Consider the following 22401-nt stretch of genomic DNA (forward strand, 5'->3'; position numbering starts at 1 on the left):
GCAGCCAGCAGAGGAGGAGGTGGAGGGGAGGACCGAGACCTCTGCCCAGCTGAGTGTGGACTCCCCTGAAAGAAGTACTGGACTCCTGGGGAAAAGTCCTCAGCAGGCTACAGCCTCAGGTCACCCCAGGCTCCAGGCCCAGATGGGCCCAGGGCCCCCTGGTGACCCTCTGGGCGACCCTCCTGGTCGCTGTTTCTTTGTGGAACAACTGAGACTCAGGGCCACAGAGGGACAAGAGGGACCGTGTGTGAGGCCCTGGGCCTGGCTCTCAGCAGAGGTCAGCACAGCTGGCTGGCAGGAGGGGGGGTATTGGTGGGGGGGTGGGGCGGAGTGCAGGCCCATGGCACTGGGAAGGGGCAGACAGGTGAGGCCCAGCTCCCACCCCACTGAGGCCAGAAAATCCCCACAAGGGGCCATGTACCCCCAGGTCAGCAGCACAGGGCCCTGAGCAGAGAGGGCCAGCTCAGGTCAATGCCATCTTGAAGTCCTTCATGATTTGTGAACTGGGGGTGGTGCTGTTTCCCTTCTGCAAAGGCCCACCCATCACATGGTCACCCTGGCAGCACACAGACCCCCGCAGGCCCCTCCCAAGAGCAGCCCACACCATCCGTGTTTCTCCTGGCATTGGGTGCCCCACATGGCCTTTTGAGTGATCAGGTCCAAGGCCGCTTCACTCTTCTCACAGTCACCACGGGGCCAGGAGGGGAGATACCCAGGTCTTTCAGGCCCCCAGCTGTCTGGGCAGTTGGAAGCCCACCCCTCTAGCAGCTGCTCACGGGAACTGGAAGAGGGAGAAGGGGCGGGGGAGCCCAAAGACCCTGCAGGCTGGGGGCAGGCCCGTCCTGTGCAGCTGCAGCTCCCGGCTGACTGTGGGTGAGTGTGGGTGACTAGCCGTCGCACATGGAGCCCCAGCACCACCTGGCCCTCACCCCAGCACGGCCTGGAGCCAGGGTCTTTACAGAGGTGACGAGGTTAAAATGCAGCCACTAAGGTGGGTCCTAATCCTGTAGGACTGGTGTCCTTGTGAGAAGGAGATGAGACCAGAGACGCACGGGGAGGATGACACTTGAGGACACCGGGCGGGAGACACCAGGAGACAGCTGTCTGCATGCCGAGGAGGCAGGCCGCGGAGGAACCAGCCCTGTGGCACCCCCATCTCAGGCTTCACCTCCAGAATTGTGAGATGATAAATGTCTACTGTTCAAGCCGCCCCGTTGGTGGTGTTCGTTACAGCACCCGAGCTGTCTGAGGCAGGGTCTGAGGAGCCGGGGCATCTGGGACATGCCAGGCTGTGGGGAACAAGGGACGGGCATCCTGGCACCTTCATCCTCCTACCTACGGCAGAGGAGGAGCCCAGGAGGGGCCGGTCGCAGGGTCCCAGAGGGCCACCTGCCCTCTCTAGGCCTCAGGAGAGATGGCGGGGTGGTGTGAAAGTTGCGGGGCAGAGGGCTGTGTCTCCTATGGAAATGGGTCTGGCCCAGGGCTTGGCCACAGCTGGGAATGCAAGAGGCACAGAGGGGACCCAGTGTGATGCCAAGACCAGTTCTGGGGGCAGTTTTGAAACATTGAAAATGCTGGTAGTTGCTAAAAATATCTCCTGAGGAGGGGACCCTGGAAAGCTCCACTATTTACAGGGAAAGCGATCTCATCAGTCAGTGCCCCGATGCTGATTTCTGTGACCACCCCGCAGCCAAAGGGACCAGGGCTCGTGAGTCCAGAACCCGGCAGGAAGAGCCCAGCCCACACCGGCTCCCCTCCAGGGGCTCCGGCTGCCGGGAATCATCTCGCAGGTAAACTGCCAACCCTGGACCGGCCTCACTGACAGGGACGCCCACCCGGCTGCATGCGGGCACCTGCTTTAAAGTTCCGCTGCTGTCTTGCTGTCCCTGGCTTTGAACAAGGGCCTGTGTCTTCACGTTGCCACGGACTCTGCAGCTGCCCTGTCCGCGGCTGAACCCTGGCCCCAGGCCCTGCCCTCCAGGGAGACGCCCATGGGAACCCGCCGCCGGCCCTCAAAGAGCAGCGGTAAAGGAGGAACAGCAAACAGACGACTTTAATAGACCAGGGCTCACCGCGCAGGTGTGGGCGGTGGGGCGGGCGCCAGGGTGCGCGCCGGCCGGGGGGCGGGACAGCGCGGGCAGTGGCCCACCCGGCCCTGGCGCCCTCGGCGCGCCGGCCGGGGAGCGGACGAGGAGGAGCGTGGCGCCCGAGGTTGCAACACGCTTTTATTGCAGGGAGGCGCGGGGCGCGGGTTCACCAGGCGAAGAGCGGGCGGCTGTCCTCCTTGGAGAGCTCGCACAAGCAGTTGAGTAGCAGCAGCGAGTCGCCCAGAAACTTGGGGGGCACGACGTCGATGACCAGCTTCCGCAGGGCAGCCGGGCTGCTGTGCAGCGGGTTGGCACGCAGGTCCGGCCGCTGCTTCAGAATGCCGTAGGTGTTGATAAGGAACTCGCTGAACACAGGGTGCACGTCGCGGTTGTAGCCCAGCCTCTCCAGGCGCGCCGTCAGCGTCAGGTAGCGGTGTGTCAGCTCCCGCAGCTTCTTCTCGTCCACCGAGCCGTCCAAGGACTTGATGGACGTCTGCGGGCACAGGCGCGAGTAGGCGGCAGGGCCAGGGACCCGCGGGGACGGGGAGGCCAGGCGCAGGCTCGGGGCGAGATCCCGGTGCCCTCCCAGCACGGCTGTGTCGATGGGGACACTGAGGCCCAGGGGCAGGCCCCCACCAGGGGGCCAGTTTCCCTCCAGCGCAGAGCGACTGACAGAAGAGCAGGCAGCTCCACCCCCGGAGCCCGGAAAAGGTGCCTTGCCAGTCGGGCAGAGACGCACAGGGCTCCCCGCCCCAGGCCACTCCTGAGGCTGTCCCAGACTACAAAAGACAAGGTAAAGGGACTCGTGGGGCAGCTTATCTATTCCCCACTCAGACACCACTCAGCCTTGCCCAGGCCTGCGGCTGTGGGCACTGCAGCGGACTGGGGGCCAGGGGCAAGGATAGGACCTTGGGCTAGAAGGGTCCTAGGGCAGGTCGGGGACCCGGCCAGGGGAAGGCCTCCGGCCAGGGAGGCGTACCTGTTTGATCTTCTCAGGGATGTTGGACACAGTGAAGCCGTAGAGCCGGGTCACCCCTGGGAAGACATAGGCCAGGATGCGCCGGTCCAGCTGGAAGGCAATCTCCCCGACAATGCGACCATCCTTCTCGGTGCCAGTGAAGCTCTGGATCTCTGGGGGGCAGGGTTGGGCGGGGCTGGTGAGAAGGGCAGCCAGTATCTGGGAGGGTAGGAGGATCAAGGGGTTCAGAGGGTCCAGGGCTGCCCACATTCCTCCTGCCTGTGCTCCAGGGTCCATTTCAGGGAGAGGGCTGACCCAGATGTTGCCACTGTGGGTCTGAGGTGAAGCCTGGGGACCCCAGCAAGGCCTTCCTGCAGGGCCCAGTGGTGACCGGAGGGGGCACCCTTCTCCCTGTTCTCCACTGCTCCCTGGCAGCCCCGATCCCAGGCCCTGCCTCAGTTCCCTGAGGTGGATGTTTCACAGCCCAGGGTTGGCTTCTGGTCCCCTTGTCACCAGCACCAGCTCAGCACCTGGTCTGGGGTGACGCCCCTCGGACCTCTCAGCCCCATGACCAGGTGAACTCAGAATGGGCTAGGCATGTCCCCACCTGAAGGTAGGGTCCTGGTTAACTCAAGAACACATATGTAGCCCGTGTGGGTCCAGCCTGCATAGCTACGTGAAATAGTGAGACGCTCTGCCTCAGCAGCCTGTGTGTATTGCAGGCTGGTCTAATGCTTATTTCATAATAAGACTTGAGGGTTGCTGGGTTCACGGGAGATTCTAATTATTTCCCCCAATATCACCCCAGCACATCAACCACCCTAACCTCCAAAATTGCTTCCAAATTGCCCCTCCCCACAGCAGCCTCTGATGGCAGCACATCTTCCACCCGATGCCATGATCCCACCACTGCCCTTCGAAACTACCGTGCTCTCTGAAGATCACACTGACGGTCGTTACCACCAGGTGCACCTGACTTTGAGGGAGCATGGAGTGAGGAAGGGCCCGCTTCACGGTGCCTGGCGTGCCCCACTGACCAGGATGCACTCTGTGGGGAGAGCGGGCACTTGCACAGGCCCCCACGTGTCCCAAACTCTGCTCCTCCCCACAGGAGACACTTAATAACAGGCCCATTTCTAAAGCTTTTTCTAAAGCCCTGCAACTTTCTAACCCAACAGTGATCCAAACCCCTCCCAAGAGTGTTGGATGGTGAAGCCCTGCAGGGTCCATCCAGCAGGCAGATGGTGCACAGACGGGCTGGGTGCTCTGCCATGGCGAGCTGGCCCCAGGTCCTGTTACCCACAGACACCTGTGCCTACCAAGGGCTCAGGACCGCCACCACATAGAGGTTGGTCTGACTCCCCACCCTGCTGGAGGGGCCGCTCTGAGACCTCCACAAGGGCTTCTGTGCAGCTGTGCGCACTGGACTGCAGGACCAACCCGACCTGTGACTGTGGGCAGCTGCTCTCCCTCCCTCAGCCCCATCCTGGGACTGCCCACATAGCACCCATCCCAGAATCCTGGCTAGTCACTCTGGGAAGGAACAGAATGGCAGTCAACACATGCTTATCAAGGCCAGGCGTGGGTAGCTCCTCCTCCTCTGTGGGCACTGGGATAGGTGAGGGGGCCCGTGTCCTCCTGCTCCCTTGGCCGCGCCAGTGGACGTGCTGAGCAGGGAAAATGGGGTTGAACTTAGCACGGTCCAGGTCTGTCACAGCTGAGACTCTGTGGCCAAATCCAAGGTCATAAGGTTATGTCTATGTTTTCTTCTAACAGTTTTATGGTTTTAGCTCTTTTAGGTCTTTTAAAAAATCTCTGATGCATTTTGAGTTAATTTTCATATGTGATATGAAGTCCAGCTTCAGCTGTTTGCATGTGGAGATCCACTTTCCTGGCACTATTTGTTGAAAAGACTCTTCTCTCTCCATTGAATTGTCTTGGGATCCTTGCCAGACATCAGACTTGTAAATACATGGGTTTATCTCTGACTCTTGATTCTATTTCATGGACTTGTATGCCTGTCCTTACACCAGTACCAGGCTGCTGATTACTGTACCTTTACAGTAAATTTTGAAATTGGGAAGCATGAGTCCTCCAATTTTATTCTCCTTTTTCAAGACTGTTTTGCTTATTCTGAGTCCCATGCATCGCCATACAAATTTTAGGATCAGTATGTCAATTTCTTCTAAGAAGTCAGGTGAAACTTTGATAGGGATTCCATTGAAATTTATAGATTGATTTGGGGAGGTTTGCCATCTTGATAATATTAGGTCCTTCAAGCCATGACCAGAAGACTTTTTACATTTACTGAGGTCTTCTTTCATTTCTTTCAATGTTTTGCAGTTTTCAGTGTTGTTTAGTCGTGTCCAACTTTTTGTGACTCCATAGACCATAGCCCGCCAGGCTCCTCTGTCCATGGGATTTCCCAGGCGAGAATACTGGAATCGGTTGCCATTTCCTTCTCCAGGGCATCTTCCCGACCCAGGGATCAAACCCATGTCTTTTACACTGGCAGGCGGGTTCTTTACCACCAAACCGCCTGGGAAGCCCTGGTTTTCTGTGCACTCCTGCCAAAATCACTTGGCGACACTGCAGAAGCGACCCAGGAATTCCAGCTGAGGACCAGATACACCACACAGAAGCATGGTAGGGCAAACAGGCCCGTGGAGGAGCAGGAAACAGTCTCCCCTTCCGTATTAATAGTTATCTCATTAGGAGCCGGCCCCTCTCCTGCCTCCCCTCCTCTAAAGGATAGATTAGGTGGAAGGAACGAGCAACCTCTAGATCTGAGAGGATCTAGAAAGCATTTCTAGTCCAACCTGGGCCCTTCAAGATCTGACCAAAAAGCTATTCCTCATAGAAAAAAGTCAGTAAGATTGATAAACCCCTAGCCAGATTAATTACAGAAAAAGAGGAAGAAAAAATTACCACTATCAGAAATAAGAGATGGTATCACCATCGATTTTATAGATAGAAGTAGAACCTATCTGTGTGTATGTCTGTGTCTGTGTGTGTCTCTGTGTGTTTACTAAAAGGAATTGGCTCACGCAATTATGAATATTGACATAATTCTGCGATGGTGAGTCAGCAAGCTGGAGGCTCAGAAGAGCTGATGATGTAGTCCCAGGCTGAGTTCAAGGTCTGAGAAACAAGGGAACCCATGGTGTGGCTCCAGTTTAAAGGCTTGAGACCCAAGAAGAGCTGAGATTCCAGTTGTGATCCAATGGCAGTCAGGCAGGAGGAATTTTCTCTTACTTGGGAGAGAGTCAGCCTTTCTATCCTGCTCAGGCCTGCAACTGATTGTATGAGGCCTACCCGCATTCAGGAGGCCAGTCTGCTTTATTCAGTCTATTGAGTTAAATAGTAAACTCATCTAAAAACATTCTCATAGACATACCCTGAATAATGTTTGACCAAATATCTGGGCACCTAATGGCCCAGTCAAGTTGATCATCATGGGATAAATATACAAAATCAATTGTGTTAGTATATATTAGACACAAATAATCAGAAATTCATATTGATAAAAAGTACTATTCATTATAGGATCAAAAACATGAAATACTAACGGGTAAATTCAACAAAAATGTGCAAGACCTGCACCTAGAAGCTATAAAATATTACTGAAATGTATTTTTAAAGAACTGAACAGATGGAGAGATGTACAGGCGTACCTTGGACATATTGCTGGTTTCAGTTCCAGACCACCACAATAAAGCAAATACCACATGAAAGCAAGTCGAGTAATTAAAAAAAAAGAGGATAACCAAAAAAAAAAAAAGAAAAAGACAGCGAGTCACGTGAATTGTTGTTTCTTAGTGCACGTAAAAGTTAGGTTTACACTGCAGTGTGGTCTATAATGTACAAAGCATTATGTCCAAAAAAAAGGTACATACCTTAATTTTTAAATACTTTATTGCTAAAAATTGTTAGCCATCCTCTAAGCCTTCAGTGAGACATAACCTTTTTGCTGGTGGAGGGTCCTGCCTCAGTATTGACAGATTCTGACTGATCGGGCAGTGGTTGCTGAAAGTTGGGGTTGGTGTGGCAATTTCTTTAAAAAGGTAACAATGATGTTTGCCATATTGACTGACTCTTCCTTTCAGGAATAATTTCTCTGTAGCATGAAATGCTATTTCAGAGCATTTTACCCACGATAGAACATCTTTCAAAATTAAAGTTAGCCCCTGTCAAACCCTGCCACTGCTTTCTCAGCTAAGTTTGCGTACTGTTCTAAATCTCTGTCGTCGTTTCAGCATCTTCCCCAGGAGTAGATTCCACCTCAGGAAACCACTTTCTTAGCTCAACCATAGGAAGCAGCTCCTCCTGTGTGAAGCCTTTATCTGCAGTGGCAGCAGCTTGCTCACATCTCAGGCTCCTCTTGTAACTACAGTTCTCTCGCTGTTCCCACCACATCTGCAGCCACACCCCCAGTGCAGTCTTGAATCCCTCCAAGTCATCCATGAGGGCTGGAATCAACTTCTTCCAGACTCCTGTTAATGTCCATATTCTGACCTCTTCCTGTGAATCATGAATGTCCGTAGTGGCATCTAGAATGGTGAATCCTTTCCAGAAAGTTCCAGCTCAGAGGAACCACTACCTATGGCAGCTATGGCCTTATGAAGTATGCGCTGTGCTGTGCTGTGGTCAGTGGCTCAGTCATGTCCAACTCTTTGTGACCCCATGGACTGTAGCCTGCCAGGCTCCTCTGTCCATGGAATTCTCCAGGCAAGAATACTGGAGTGGGTCGCCATGCCCCCTTCCAGGGCATCTTCCCAACCCAGGGATTGAACCCAGGTATCCCACATTGCAGGCAGATTCTTTACCATTTGAGCCACCAGGGAAGCCCCTATGAAGTATATTTCTTCAGTAATAAAACTTGAAAGTCAAATGTACTCCTTGATACATGGGCAGAATGGATGTGCCTTAGCAGCATGTAAACAACTTTAATCTCCGTGTCCATCTGCATCAGAGACCTTGGGTAACGAGGTGTATCATCGATGAGCAGGAATATTTTGAAAGGTATCTTTTTCCTGAGCAGTATGTCTCAATAGTGGGCTTAAAGTATTCAGTGAACCATTCTGCAAATAGATATGCTGTCATCCAGGCTTTGTTGTCCATTTACAGAACACACGCAGAGTAGATGTAGCATAATTCTTTTAGATTTATGCTATGACTTACTGACTATGTGGATCACAATAAACTGTGGAAAATTCTGAAAGAGATGGGAATACCAGACCACCTGACCTGCCTCTTGAGAAACCTGTATGCAGGTTAGAAAGCAACAGTTAGAACTGGACATGGAACAACAGACTGGTTCCAAATAGGAAAAGGAGTATATCAAGGCTGTATATTGTCACCCTGCTTATTTAACTTATATGCGGAGTCCATCATGAGAAATGCTGGGCTGGAAGAAGCACAAGCTGGAATCAAGATTGGCGGGAGAAATATCAATAACCTCAGATATGCAGATGACACCACCCTTATGGCAGAAAATGAAGAGGAACTAAAAAGCTTCCTGATGAAAGAGAAAGAGGAGAGTGAAAAAGTTGGCTTAAAGCTCAACATTCAGAAAACGAAGATCATGGTATCTGGTCCCATCACTCATGGGAGATACACGGGGAAACAGTGGAAACAGTGTCAGACTTTATTTTTCTGGGCTCCAAAATCACTGCAGATGGTGATTGCAGCCATGAAATTAAAAGATGCTTACTCCTTGGAAGGAAAGTTATGACCAACCTAGATAGCATATTCAAAAGCAGAGACATTACTTTGCCAACAAAGGTCCGTCTAGTCAAGACTATGGTTTTTCCAGTAGTCATGTATGGATGTGAGAGTTGGACTGTGAAGTAAGCTGAGTGCTGAAGAATTGATGTTTTTGAACTGTGGTGTTGGAGAAGACTCTTGAGAGTCCCTTGAACTGCAAGGACATCCAACCAGTCCATTCTGAAGGAGATCAGTCCTGGGTGTTCATTGGAAGGACTGATGCTGAAGCTGAAACTCCAATACTTTGGCCACCTCATGCGAAGAGTTGACTCATTGGAAAAGACTCTGATGCTGGAAGGGGTTAGGGGCAGGAGGAGAAGGGGACAACAGAGGATGATATGGCTGGATGGCATCACCGACTCGATGGACATGAGTTTGAGTGAACTCCAGGAGTTGGTGATGGACAGGGAGGCCAGGCGTGCTGCGATTCATGGGGTGGCAAAGAGTCAGACATGACTGAGCGACTGAACTGAACTGAATTCTTTTAGATGATAAATGAGTACTGTGTTCAACTTCAAGTCACCAGCTGCATTAGCCCCTAAAAAGAGAATCAGTCTGTCCTTTGACGCTTTGAAGCCAGGCACTTACTTCTACTCTCTGGCTATAAAGTTCTAGATAGAATCTTCTTCCAACAAAAGGCTGTTTCATCTACATTGAAAATCTGTCCTTTAGTGTAGCCACCTTAATGAATTATCTGAGCTGGATCTTCTGGACAACTTGCTGCAGCTTCTACACCAGCCCTTGATGCTTCACTTTGCATTTTGATGTTATAAAATGGCTTCTCTCCTTAAACCTCATGAACCAACCTCTGCTGGCTTCAAACTTCTCTTCTGCAGTTTCTGCAACTCTCTCAGCCTTCACAGAGCTGAAGAGGGTTGAGATCTTGCTCTGGAGGAGGCTTTGCCTTAAGGGAATGGCATGGCTGGTTTGATCTACCCAGACCACTGAAACTTTCTATATATCTACAATAAAGCTGTTGTGCTTCCTTATCATTTATGTGCTCACTGTAGCACTTTTCATTTCCTTCAAGAACTTTCCTTCGCATTCGCAGCTTGACTGTTTGGCACAAGAGGCCCAGCTTTCAACCCACTTTGGCTTTCAGCATGCCTTCCTCACTGAGCTTAATCATTTCTATGTTTTGATTTAAAGTGAGAGATGTGTAACTCTTCCTTTCACTTGAACACTTAGAGGCCACTGAAGGGTTATTAACTTACCTAATTTCAATACTGTTGTGTTTCAGAGACAAGGGAGGCCCCAGCAGAGGGAGAGGGGTAGAGGGGGCCTGGTCAGTGGAACAGTCAGAACACCCACAACACTTACGCATTAAGTTTTCTGTCTTGCATGGGCATAGTCCTTGGTGTCCCAACGCAATTACGATAGTAACATTAAGGACCACTGAACAAAGATCACAACAAAGATGATCATTTTGTAGTCAATGAAGCAGATGTTTTTCTGGAATTCCCTTGCTTTTTCTATGATCCAACAGATGTTGGCAAATTGATCTCTGGTTTCTCTGCCTTATATAAATCCAGCTTGTACCTCTAGAAGTTCATGGTTCACATACTGCTGAAGCCTAGCTTGAGGGATTTTGAACATAGCAAATAGAAGGGGAAAAATTGAAAGCAGTGACAGATTTTTTTTTTCTTGGGCTCCAAAATCACTGCAGATTGTGACTGCAGCCATAAAATGAAAAGAAGCTTGCTCCTTGGAAGAAAAGCTATGACAAACCTAGACAGCATATTAAAAAGCAGAGACATCAATTTGTCAACAAAGGTCCATATGATCAAAGTTATGGTTTTTCCAGTATTCATGTATGGATGTGACAGTTGGACCATAAAGAAGGCTGAAAGCCAAAGAATTGATGCTTTTGAACTGTGGTGTTGGAGAAGACTCTTGAGAGACCTTTGGATGGCAAGGAGATCAAACCAGTCAATCCTAAAGGAAATCAACCCTGAGTATTCACTGGAAGGACTGATGTTGACACTGAAGCTCCAAATCTCTGGTAATCTGATGCACAGAGCTGACTCACTAGACAAGACCCTGATGCTAGGAAAGACTGAAGGCAAAAGGAAAAGGGGGCAGCATGAGGTGGTTAGATAGAATCACCAACACAATGGACAAGAATTTGAACAAACTCCTGGAGATATTTCCCCCAGCAATCTTGATTCCAGTTTGTGATTTACCCTGCCCAGCATTCCACATGATGTACTCTGCATGTAGAACCAGACATGGAACAATAGACTGGTTCCAAATTGGTTAAGGAGTATGTCAAGGCTGTACATTGTCACCCAGCTTATTTAACTTCTATGCAGAGTACATCATGAGAAATGCCGGGCTGGATGAAGCACAAGCTATAATCAAGATTGCAATAACCTCAGATATGCAGATGACACTACCCTTATGGCAGAAAGCAAAGAGGAACTGAAGAGCCTCTTGATGAAAGTGAAAGAGGAGAGTGAAAAACCTGGCTTAAAACTCAATATTCTAAAAACAAACATCATGGCATTTGGTCCCATCACTTCATGGCAAGTAGATGGGAAACAATGGAAACAGTGAGAGACTTTGTTTTCCTGGGCTCCAAAATCACTGCAGATGGTGACTGCAGCCATGGAATTAAAAGACGCTTGCTCCTTGGAAGAAAAGCTATGACTAACCTAGACAGCATATTAAAAAGCAGAGATATTACTTTGCTGACAAAGATCTGGCTAGTCAAAGCTTTGTTTTTTCCAGTAGTCATGTATGGATGTGAGACCTGGACCATAAAGAAAGGTGAGCATTGAAAAATTAATGCTTTTGAACTGTGGTGTTGGAGAAGACTCTTGAGCGTCCGTTGGACTGCAAAGAGATCCAACCGTTCAATCCTAAAGGAAATCAGTCCTGAATATTCACTGGAAGGACTGGTGCTGAAGCTCCACTTGAAAAGAAAGAACTTGGCCACTTGATGAGAAGAACTGACTGGTTGGAAAAGACCCTGATGCTGGGAAAGAGTGAAGGCAGGAGGAGAAGGGGACAACAGAGGATGAGATGGTTGGATTACAGACTCAACTGACATGAGTTTGAGCAAGCTCCAGGAGTTGGTGACGGACAGGGAAGCCTGGCATGCTGCAGTCCATGGGATCCCGAAGAGTCAGACATGACTGAGCCACTGAGCTGAACTGAACTGAGCTCTGCATGTAAGTTAAATAAGCAGGGTGACAACATACAGCCTGGACATAGTCCTTTCCCAATTTTGAACCAGTCAGTTGTTCCACGTCCAGTTCTAACTGTTGCTTCCTGTCCTACATTCAGGTTTCTCAGGAGACAGGTAAGGTAAGGTATTCCCATGTCCACAGTTTACTTTCCAGAATTTTCCACAGTTTATTGTGATCCACATAGTCAAAGGCTTTAGTGTAGTCAATGAAGCAGAATCACAGCCTTGTCATGGCAAAGAGGCCTGTATAACTCAATGAAGCTATGAGCCATGCCTTGTAGGGCCACCCAAGATGGGTGGGTCATACTGAAAAGTTCTGAGAGAATGTAGTCCACTGGAGGAGGGAAGGATACCCCCTCCCCCTTCATGGATCATATCTGCAAAACATGTACCAAAAAAGTCTGGTATCCAGAATACACAACTCAATCATAAGAAGATAAGCTACTCACTTATTTAAATGGTCAAAAGATGTGTACAGACAGGGCTCCAGGTCCCAGGAGCATGGGCACACTCTCCTTCTCCGGCTGCTGGCTGGATGCAGAAGCTGGGCCCTCCCCAGCGGCCAACCCCCCACTCCTGCCTGCTGCTCACCCTCCTCACCATTCAGGTAGTAGCTCCTCCTGGTTCGGTCCCCGGAGGGCAGGCTGCTCTCTGAGAAGCACACCTTTTTGGGCCGGCCCACTTCCCGGGTCTCCAGCAGGGTCTTCTCCACCAGCGGGTCCTGCAAGGGGCTCAGAAGTGGGGACAGCTTTCGGTCGGAGCCTCGGGAGGCACGCAGTTCTGGGGAGCTGAGAAAAGCCTTGAAAGGCACCTGGGAGGACGTCACGCAGCCCGGAGAGGCGTCATCCTCGCTGGAGAGGGGGGCATGTGAGCACAGCAGGTCTTCCAGGGAGGACCCCTGCAGCTGGGAGGGTGCATCAGGGCCACTGGTGAACCTTCCAAAGTCTGGAACTGGGGCAGGGAAGGAGGAACAAGCTGTGAGGCGGAGGCTCCTGGAGCACCTGCGTCTTGCAGAGACCCTGCCCCCAGCTCTGACATCTGCCCCCACTTCCCCTCTGGAGGAGGCGATGGATCCTAGGACACCAGCAGCCCCGGGTTCAGAGGCACAGCACACGTATGGCCTCCAACACTCCCACTGTGTGTCCACACACTGTGACAGTGACCTACATGTGTCTTAAATTTTATATAAATGGTATCGTCCAGCTCCTTTTATTATGAAACTTCTTTTTTTGAGATTTATCCATGATGAGTGTGTCATTGGGTAGCTCTATGGTTCATTGAACCATTTCCTGGCACACGTGCATACATGGGCACACATCTGCACATACATGCACACACACACATGGATTTTTTTCATCCACCCCCCCACCCTGCTGCACATGGGACTGTTTCCAGGATTCCTTGTAAAAGCAGAGTGGTGGTCAGCGTCCCTCATGTGTGTCCCCTGCCAGACACACGGCCCAGGAACCATCAGGAAGTCACAGCAGTGAGGCAGCAAGGGCCCCCGGTGCTTGTTCTTCCTCTGGCTCAGTCCCAGAAGCCTGGGCCCCTTTGTTCAGGACTCCCATATTCCCAGGGGAGGTAGGCCATCCCAGCCATGGGCAGGGGCCGGGAAAACTCTACTCGTGGGCTTGGGGAAGTGCCATATCTGTGACCTAATTTTAAAGGGATTGTTGTGCGGTCAGGTGTGTTTGCACTTCACTTTTAGTTTCTATTTAGTGAACTGAAATTCCCTTCTGTTATTCCCAAGGCTTAACAAAGTTGTGTGAAACATAAAACAATTTTTTAAATCCTCAGTCAAAACTTCCCTGGTGCCTCAGAGGTTAAAGCGTCTGCCTGCAATGTGGAAGACCTGGGTTCGATTCCTGGGTCGGGAAGATCCCCTGGAGAAGGAAGTGGCAACCCACTCCAGTATTCTTGCCTGGAGAATCCCATGGACGGAGGAGCCTGGTAGGCTGCAGTCCATGGGGTCGCAAAGAGTCGGACACAACTGAGCGACTTCACATACACATACATACACACATAATCAAAACTTTCAAACCATATTAAACTATAAATGAGTCAGAGTCAATAGAAAACCCCATCTCCTCAAAATTAAAAGCATTCTCAGGACTTCCCCAATGGTCCAGTGGTTAAGAACTCACCTTGCAATGCAAGGGTTGTGGGTTCAGTCCCTAGTCAGTGAACTAAGATCCCACATACTGCAGAACAACTCAGTCCACTCCACAACTAGAAAGCCCAAGTGCCACAACTAAGACCAAAAAATATATACATATTAGAAAAAAAATTATCTTCAGTAATAATCAGATCAAGGAGAAAATAGAAATAGAAAGAATGATTATTGAGAAATAATGAAAATCAGAACACTAGGTATATTGCCATCAATACATTTAAAACTGTATCTAAAGTGAAATTAGCAACTTAAATCCTTTAATTACTTCTAAAACATAATCAAAAAATTAAACATTCATATAGGGATGAACTCTTGAAGAAAGCAAAAGTCAGAGAATAATAAAAATAGCAGCAGAAATAAACTTGAAACAGTTCTACAAAAAGTCCAATAAGATAGTGAAACTGTGGAAAGCTACTTTAGAGAAACAGAAAACAAAAGAATAAAATTGAAAATGAGAAAAGCCAGATAAGAATGACCAGGAAGACAATGTTTAAATCATAAAAGATTATATCCAACTGAATATTACTTGAAAACTTTAATAAAGGAGAGATCACTTGGGAAGCTATTTTCCATGACTCAATAAGAAGTAGAAAACCTGCACAGATGAATAAGCAAAAAAGAAAAACCTAGAAGTTATAGAATTATGGGCAAAGAGCTGAAGGCCTGGGTGGTTGGTGGATGAGTTCTTTCAAGTCCCCAAACAATTCACAACCCCTGCATCATATGAATGAGGCTGGAACACTGAAAAAATTAAACGATGCTTGATTATCAAGCTTATAAATTGTCACAACTCTGATATCAAATCCCTGAAAAGACAACTCACAGAAAGAAAACTGCAGCCCAGATTCACATAGGAATTAGAGAAAACAGAGTCCAGAGATCCTGAGTGAAGCCCCAGCCAAACAGATCCCACAGCAAACAGCTCAGGCCCAGAACCAGGAGTCTCTCAATGACACAGTGGAACAAGACCCCACAGGCCAGTGGGGGTGCAGCTGAGGGCACTTCGGCCAGAAAAGAAGTGAGGTCATAAAATCTTAACAAAATGAGCCCTTCTTTAATTTTGTTGTCATTGTTGTTCTTTAAAAATAAGGACTAGAAGGCTTTTCCCCAGCACCCAGCCTACACCCCCCACCCTCAATACCTGGACAGACAGGGCTGTCCACTGCCGACCACCCTCCAGAAGGATGAGCGGGGAGGCTGTCAAGGCCAAAAGTCCTGGGATTCCTGAGGAAGAAAGACAGAAACGAGCGTATGAGCTGCCGTTGTTGTTCAGTTGCTAAGACGTGTCCAACTCTTTGTGACCCCATGGGCTGTAGCCCGCCAGGCTCCTCTGTCTGTGAGAATTCTCCAGGCAAGAATATTGGAGTGGGTTGCCATTCCCTTCTCCAGGGGATCATCCTGAACCAGGGATTGAGCCCTGTCTCTTGCTTGGCAGGTGGATTCTTTACCACTGAGCCAGCAGGGAAGCCCATCTGAGCTGCCAACCCCATTTAAAAGTCTGTAAACAGCAGCTACAGAACTGAGAAAACAGGGGAGAAAGAACTGGAAAACTCAGCAGAACAAAATAGCTCAGGGAGGGACTGGATAGTGAATTCCCTGGTGGTCTAGTGGTTCAGGCTCCATGCTCTCACTGCCCAGGGCCTGGGTTTAACCCCTGGTCGGAGAACTAAGAACCAGCATGCCTGGTGGCCAAAAGTAAAAATAAAAATATAAAGTAAGCAAAATATGATAAGGGGCCTGGATATAGGCTAAATATTTACAAATCAACAGATTTCCAAAACACAGTAACACAGATAACTGAAAACACAGTGGAAAAAGAAATCCCATCTATGATTGCAATTAGTAACACAAAGTGCCCCAGGAATAAACCAATTAATGTGAAAGATTTATGCGAGAAATGGCTAAAGAGACTTGAAGAAACAGTCAGAGCAGCTTAATAGAGGTGCAGGGGACTATCTCACCCTCTGGGCAAATGTAAGAAAAAGAGATGTGAAAATAATTACCCTGCCTTCTGAGCCAGTGATTCTACCTTTAGGGAAACATACCCTAAGGCAATAACTCTGAATAGAAAATGCTTTTGCTGTGGTATTTACTTCAGGGTGGGCTTCCCTGGTGGCTCAGACGTTAAAGCATCTGCCTGCAATGTGGGAGACCTGGGTTCGATCCCTGGGTTGGGAAGATCCCCTGGAGAAGGAAATGGCAACCCACTCCAGTATTCTTGCCTGGTGAATCCCATGGACAGAGGAGCCTGGTGGGCTAGAGTCCACGGGGTCGCAGAGGCGGACACAACTGAGCGACTTCACTTCACTTCACTTACTTCAGAGCTGGAGAAGGAAATGACAACCCACTCCATTATTCTTGCCTGGAGAATTCCATGGACAGAGGAGCCTTACGGGTTATGGTCCATGGGGTTACAAGAGTCAGAAGCGACTGAGCAACTAACACTTACTTCAGGGTAAGAGAAAAGAACTGTCATTTCAAACATAAGGAGAGTTCATTAAATTCCGGTTCATCTGATTCTGGACTATTACACAGCTATTTAGAATGTATTTATGACAATACAGAAGCAGCTGTCTCGTGATGGTAAAGGGAAGAGGCAGAGAGAACACTCAGAAACTACTTAACATCACTGGACACTCCATGCAGGACAAGGCGTCCGGGCAACCGTGGAGGCTCTGAGACGCCAGGGGCTCAGGCACAAGGGTGATCTGGAGGAAACTGGCCTGGGAGGGGAGGGCCTGGGATGGCCCCCACCCCACCCTGTCCCTCAGAACATGTGCACCATATGCAAAGTGGCCCCCTCCCATGGGTGACACCAGCTGTGGGAAAGGTGCAGCAGGAGAGGCCACAGCCCTTTGGAGAGGGTCCCAGTGTCCATGTCAACACTTGAGCTGCACGTGGCCTTTGACCCAAGGATTCCTGGACAGCCCCCGTGAGCAGGGGTACCTGTGAAGCCCCCATGGCTGCTGGGAGATGGAGGAGCACTCCTGTCATGGGGACCAGACTTAAGGGCTGGTGGTGAACCCACAGGGAACAGTGAGCAAGCCCTCCAGGAGATGGCCAATGGTCAAGGACGGAAGATGGACGGCTGGGGAGTCAGTGTAGAATGGCTCCACCCTGTCCACGTAAACTGAGGATCCTGGGATACACATGCAAACAGCCACCAAAACTTCAGAGAGAAGCCAGAGTCGATGTGGACAGCGGATGTTGCTGGGAGGGGGGCCAGGAGCCTGCAGTAGTCACGCTCACCCCAAGTGATCTTGCTTAGTGAGAACAACAGATTTTTAAAGCACATCCTGTGCAACTTCCTTGGTGGCTTGGTGGTAAAGAATCCAAGTGCCAATGCAGGGACACGAGTTCCATCCCTGGTCCAGAGAGATCCCACACGCCGCGGAGCAACTAAGCCTGTGCCACAACTACTTGAAGCCTGCGCTCCAGAGCCCAAGAGTCGCTGAGCCTGTGCACCCTGGCCTGTGCCGCACAACAACAGAAGCGACTGCAGTGAGAGGCCTGCAGCCAAAATTAATAAATAAATAAACCACACCCAGTTTCTAAAGCAAACACTGAGCCGCTGCTGTGCACAGTTCCCCGTCCATCTGAAACCTCGAGCTCTGCTGGGGAACTCCTGCTGGTTCTCCAACTCCAGCCCCAAGGCCAACGTTACGCCCTGGGGACAGAGGTGTCTCTGAAGACAGCGGGGGCCCATCAGCCCACACCCTGCAAAAGGGGCTCCAAAGCCTTTCTTTGGAAGGCTTGAGGCCTTGGGCAGGCCAGGGGCTGGGGCTCCTCCTAAGACTCTCATCCAGGAGGATCTGGGCTTACCCATTGGGTGGGGTGCTGGCCATGCCCCAGAGACGGCCTGATTTGTACCCTGATGGGGAACAGTGCAGCCTGAGCAAGGGCCTGCACCTCACCCAAAGCCCACATTCCAGCCTGGCCAGTCCGCCGATCACACAGACAGCTCTGTGCCCTGAGGGTTCAGTTCAGTTGCTCAGTCATGTTCAACTCCTTGTGACCCCATGGACTGTAGCACACCAGGCCTCCCTGTCCATCATCAGCTCCCAGAGTTTACTCAAACTCTTGTCCATCGAGTCAGTGATGCCATCCAACTATCTCATCCTCTGTTATCCCCTTCTCCTCCTGCCTTCAATCTTTCCTAGCATCAGGGTCTTTTCAAATGAGTCAGCTCTTCGTGTCAGGTGGCCAAAGTGTTGGAGTTTCAGCTTCAACATCAGTCCTTCCAGTGAATATTCAGGACTGATCTCCTTTAGGATGGACTGATTGGATCTCCTTGCAGTCCAAGGGACTCTCAAGAGTCTCCTCCAACACCACAGTTCAAAAGCATCAGTTCTTCAGCACTCAGCTTTCTTTATAGTCCAACTCTCACATCCATACATGACTACTGGAAAAACCGTAGCTTTGACTAGATGGACCTTTGTTGGCAAAGCAATGTCTCTGCTTTTTAATATGCTGTCTAGGTTGGTCATAATTTTTCTTCCAAGGAGCAAGCATCTTTTAATTTCGTGGCTACAGTCACCATCTGCAGTGATTTTGGAGCCCTCAAAAATAAAGTCTGTCACTGTTTCCACTGTTTCCCCATCTATTTGCCATGAAGTGATGGGACCAATGCCACGGTCTTAGTTTTCTGAATGTTGAGTTTTAAGCCAACTTTTTGACTCTCCTCTTTCACTTTCATCAAGAGGCTCTCTAGTTCTTCTTCACTTTCTGCCATAAGGGTGGTGTCATCTGCAAATCTGAGGTTATTGATATTTCTCCCAGCAATCTTGATTCCAGCTTGTGCTTCAGCAAAGCTCAATTCTTAGGACAAAGGACAACAGAGCAGGCCAAGGTACATGACTGTTGGCAATGGTCACAGCGCAGACAAAGCCTTGGGGACAAGTGCCTCAGGCAGCCACTGCCAGGCAGGCATTCCTCGTAGGCTGAGGAGGTGGCATGGACCCTCTGCAGGGTGTCATGTCAAGGACACAGCACCGAGAGGCAGGCCCCCCTCTACCCATGGTCACCTGGGGACACTGTGTGTCTTGGCCACAAGCTGAGGACAGGGCCCCAGGCTCCTCCAGCTGCTCCCCCCTCTACCCGCCATCCCCCACCATGAGGACCCTGCTTGTCTGAGCTCCCTCCTCAAGGCCCCCCTTGAGGCTGAAGGTGTAGAGATGCCATGAGGGACCCTCGCACCCCAGGACATGCTCGCTTACAGGGTCTGCTTGCTCAGGGTAGGAGGTGACCACGCCCAACATTCAGGAGGTGACCACATCCACAGCGGGTCCCAGAGCAGCCGAGCATCCCCCTGGGAACCAGCAGCAGCTCTGAAAGAAGCTTCAACAGAGGAAAACAACTCACTCCAGGTGAACAACTTATCCTGAGAAGACAGCTGGTCTGCGTGTACGGGCATTGCCAGGGTGGGCACAGGCATTGCCAGGGCGAGGGCTGGGGTACAGACTCCACCTGGCCTGCTGCACAGTGAGTGATCATCACCTCCAGGAACACGGAGCTTATCTGGTCACAGGGCCCATGGTCCATATCCCAGCCACTCAGACTAAGGTCACGGCGCCAACCGTGCCCTAAGTCACACTTCCCACATACAAAAACTTTCAAGCAGAGCCAGCTACCTTCATAGAAAGTGTCTCGGCCTCTGAAGGGGCTCCCACGGGGTGAGCTGGGTGACCGCACCATGCTTACTTCCTGTCTGTGACCCACAGGTCTCTCTCCTAGGCAGGGTCCTTCCCTCTCCGGGCACAGCCATCAGCCAGTACCGTGGGCACAGCTGCCCTGGCCGAGGGCTGAGCACGCCCGGCTGGCCAGCCTCCAGGAGAGCAGAGTCGCACACGGCCTGGCTCCGCCATCCCCTGGGCTGGCCTCAGTGGACCTGCTTTAAGCCTCTGTGGCAGCACCTCGGCGGCCACCATGGACGGAGCCCCACTAGCCCAAGCGGGTCACCCGCCTGCCCACCCACCTCCCAGAGCCGGCTCACCTGTGCTCCCCGGGGAGCAGGCCTCGGGGTAGGCGGGCGCCTTGGGGAAAAGGAAGTCACGGCCCCCGCGCCCACAGCTCTCTTGGCAGCTCTCGCTCAGCAGTCGCTTCAGCATCTGGTTCTCCTTCATGAGACGCACCTGCTTCTTGAGGTCAGCGTTCTCGCTCATGAGCCTGTTCATCAGCTCGCTGCCCTCAGCCATGGCCAGTCCTCTATCACGTGTGGGCCCGCGGCCCCATGGAGATGGAAAATCAGAGCCCGTGGGCGCTCCAGAAACATCAAGAGCCCCGAGTTCCACTGGCCTTCCGCAGCCTTGTGATGTCGCCCTTAAAGCGGCAGCGTCTCGGCCACGGTGAGCAGAGGGGCGGGGACAGGAGGTGGGGCTGGGGCACCTCACGGCGTGGACTCCCCAGCAAGGGAATAGCACAGGCCGAGGCCGAGGCCGGAATGTTCCGGGAACAGCCAGAAATCTGGGCTGCAGGAGTATCCGCAGGCCTGGGGGAGGGGAGCTCTGCCTACATTGAGTGACTCAAAGACCCCCTTCCCTGCCCCACCCCAACTGCAGGCCACCTGCAGGGTCCTGGAGGCATGCAGGCCGGCCCGGAGCTGGGGCTGTCTGATCTGCAGATGTGGATGACATACCCCCAGGATGCACGCCTGAGGAAGAGGAGGCCACGGGCACAAGGGAGACAGGCCAGGGAGTGCCCCTCTACGGCCCCCACAGCCCATGGAGCTCTGGCGGGCTCTTGAGGGCTGCCAGTCGGAGGCCACCTGCTGACTGCACTCCCCTGGTCCTCAGGGTCCCAGCAGCACGTCTGCATCCCCACACTAAATGCCAGCACTGAGCATCTGGGACACTGACCGGTATGGCACCTGAGGGCCCCCAGCCAGGGCACAGGGCCGTCTGAACAACCCCACGCAGAGTCCTGCCCAGGTTCCAGTCCTCAAGCAGTGTGACCTCCGTGAGCCCCGCCCCCAGCTATATACCTGGGAGGCACACCAAGTCAGCAGTTTCCTGGCCCCATGGGCAGCAGAGAGGCCTGCTCCTCCTGAGGATGAGCCCCAACAGGAGCACTGAGTCCTCTCTCCCCTCCTGCCGATGTCTAGGGCCCCCCTGGCAGCGAGGGCTGGGGTGGGGTGGGAGGAGCCCCCGGCAGAACACAGCTTTGACTCCTCCCAGACTAATAACTTAGTGCAAGGTCACTGTAGGAAGACAGAGCCCTGGGAGGGGCTTGCGGAAAAGTGATACTAAATCCCAACTGTCCCTCTCACATCCTGAGACACAGCAGATGGCACAGTGGAAACGTGGACGGCGCCTATTGAGGAAGGCTGGAGGCAGTGCCCTACCAGGCTCGAGAATCAGGCAGGGGGGCATGAGTAGCTCCACTCTGTTGGCCCCTCCCCTCACATTTAAAATGCCATTTTCTTTCCCACCCCAAGAAAACCTTCTCAGCCATGGACCTGGGAACATCCTGCCAGTTTCCTGGTCATAATGCAGTTCCCTTCTATCACATTCAGCTTGCTAATATTTTAAGTATTTTCTTTATTCATGGAGGAAATTGATCTGTATCTCCTTTTTTTGTCCTGTTTACTATCAAGGTTGTATTGATCTTATACAATGAGTTGCAAAGGGTTCCCTCCTCTCTTTGCTGTGTGCTGTGTTAGATTGCTATTTCTCTCCTAAATGTTTGATAAATTCACCAGCAAGGTCATGAGAGCCTAGTTTTCTTCCGGGAAAGTTTCTGATGTAATTTTTTTAAGTACCAATAAAGTCACTTAACATTTCCACTTCATCTCATTCCCATCTAGACAACAGTTGTGGCTTCTGAGGAATTTGTCCACATCATCTACACTGTGGAATACAGGCATCACACAGTTCATATTTCCTTGCTACCCTCTCTGAAGCCTCACACCTCTGAGCACAAATAGGCACAGCCAAGGCAGAAAAGCCAAATGTAAAAGTGCAGCAACAGTGCCAGTGGGTTTGGCAGGAGCACCTACAGGAAGCAGAGCGGTGGGACCAACATGCGCCAGGGAGAAGGGTGCAGGCTTACTTCCGCAGGATCTGTACTGATGTACCATTTGTAGTCTCAATACAAGTTCTTAACTTGGTCAGACTAGAGGCCTGTTAACTTTTCTCAAAGCATCACCTTTTGGTTTCATTAATCTTCTTGAATGTTTTCTGCAGCATCTGACATCTACTCTTCTGTCAAGTATTCCCTTCCTTCTACTTAT

General features: G+C 51.1%; 1 protein-coding gene and 1 long non-coding RNA gene across 2 annotated transcripts; one reads left to right on the forward strand and one right to left on the reverse strand.

Annotated features, from left to right (window-relative positions):
• Positions 1 to 66: 66 nt before the first annotated feature.
• LOC138929803 (uncharacterized) lies at positions 67 to 1210 on the forward strand. Its single transcript, XR_011445987.1, has 2 exons — positions 67 to 277; positions 1011 to 1210. It is a non-coding gene; the product is annotated as an uncharacterized lncRNA (long non-coding RNA).
• Positions 1211 to 2034: 824 nt separating this feature from the next.
• On the reverse strand, positions 2035 to 20604 carry SPATC1L (spermatogenesis and centriole associated 1 like). Its single transcript, XM_069567563.1, has 4 exons — positions 20167 to 20604; positions 12602 to 12952; positions 3067 to 3218; positions 2035 to 2580 (listed from the first exon to the last, which is right to left on the reverse strand). The coding sequence occupies exons 1-4, from the start codon at positions 20366 to 20368 to the stop codon at positions 2254 to 2256; spliced, it is 1032 nt and encodes a 343-aa protein (XP_069423664.1). The 5' UTR covers positions 20369 to 20604; the 3' UTR covers positions 2035 to 2253.
• Positions 20605 to 22401: the final 1797 nt, after the last annotated feature.

This window comes from Ovis canadensis, chromosome 1, assembly GCF_042477335.2.
Source record: "Ovis canadensis isolate MfBH-ARS-UI-01 breed Bighorn chromosome 1, ARS-UI_OviCan_v2, whole genome shotgun sequence".
Taxonomy (NCBI): domain Eukaryota; kingdom Metazoa; phylum Chordata; class Mammalia; order Artiodactyla; family Bovidae; genus Ovis; species Ovis canadensis.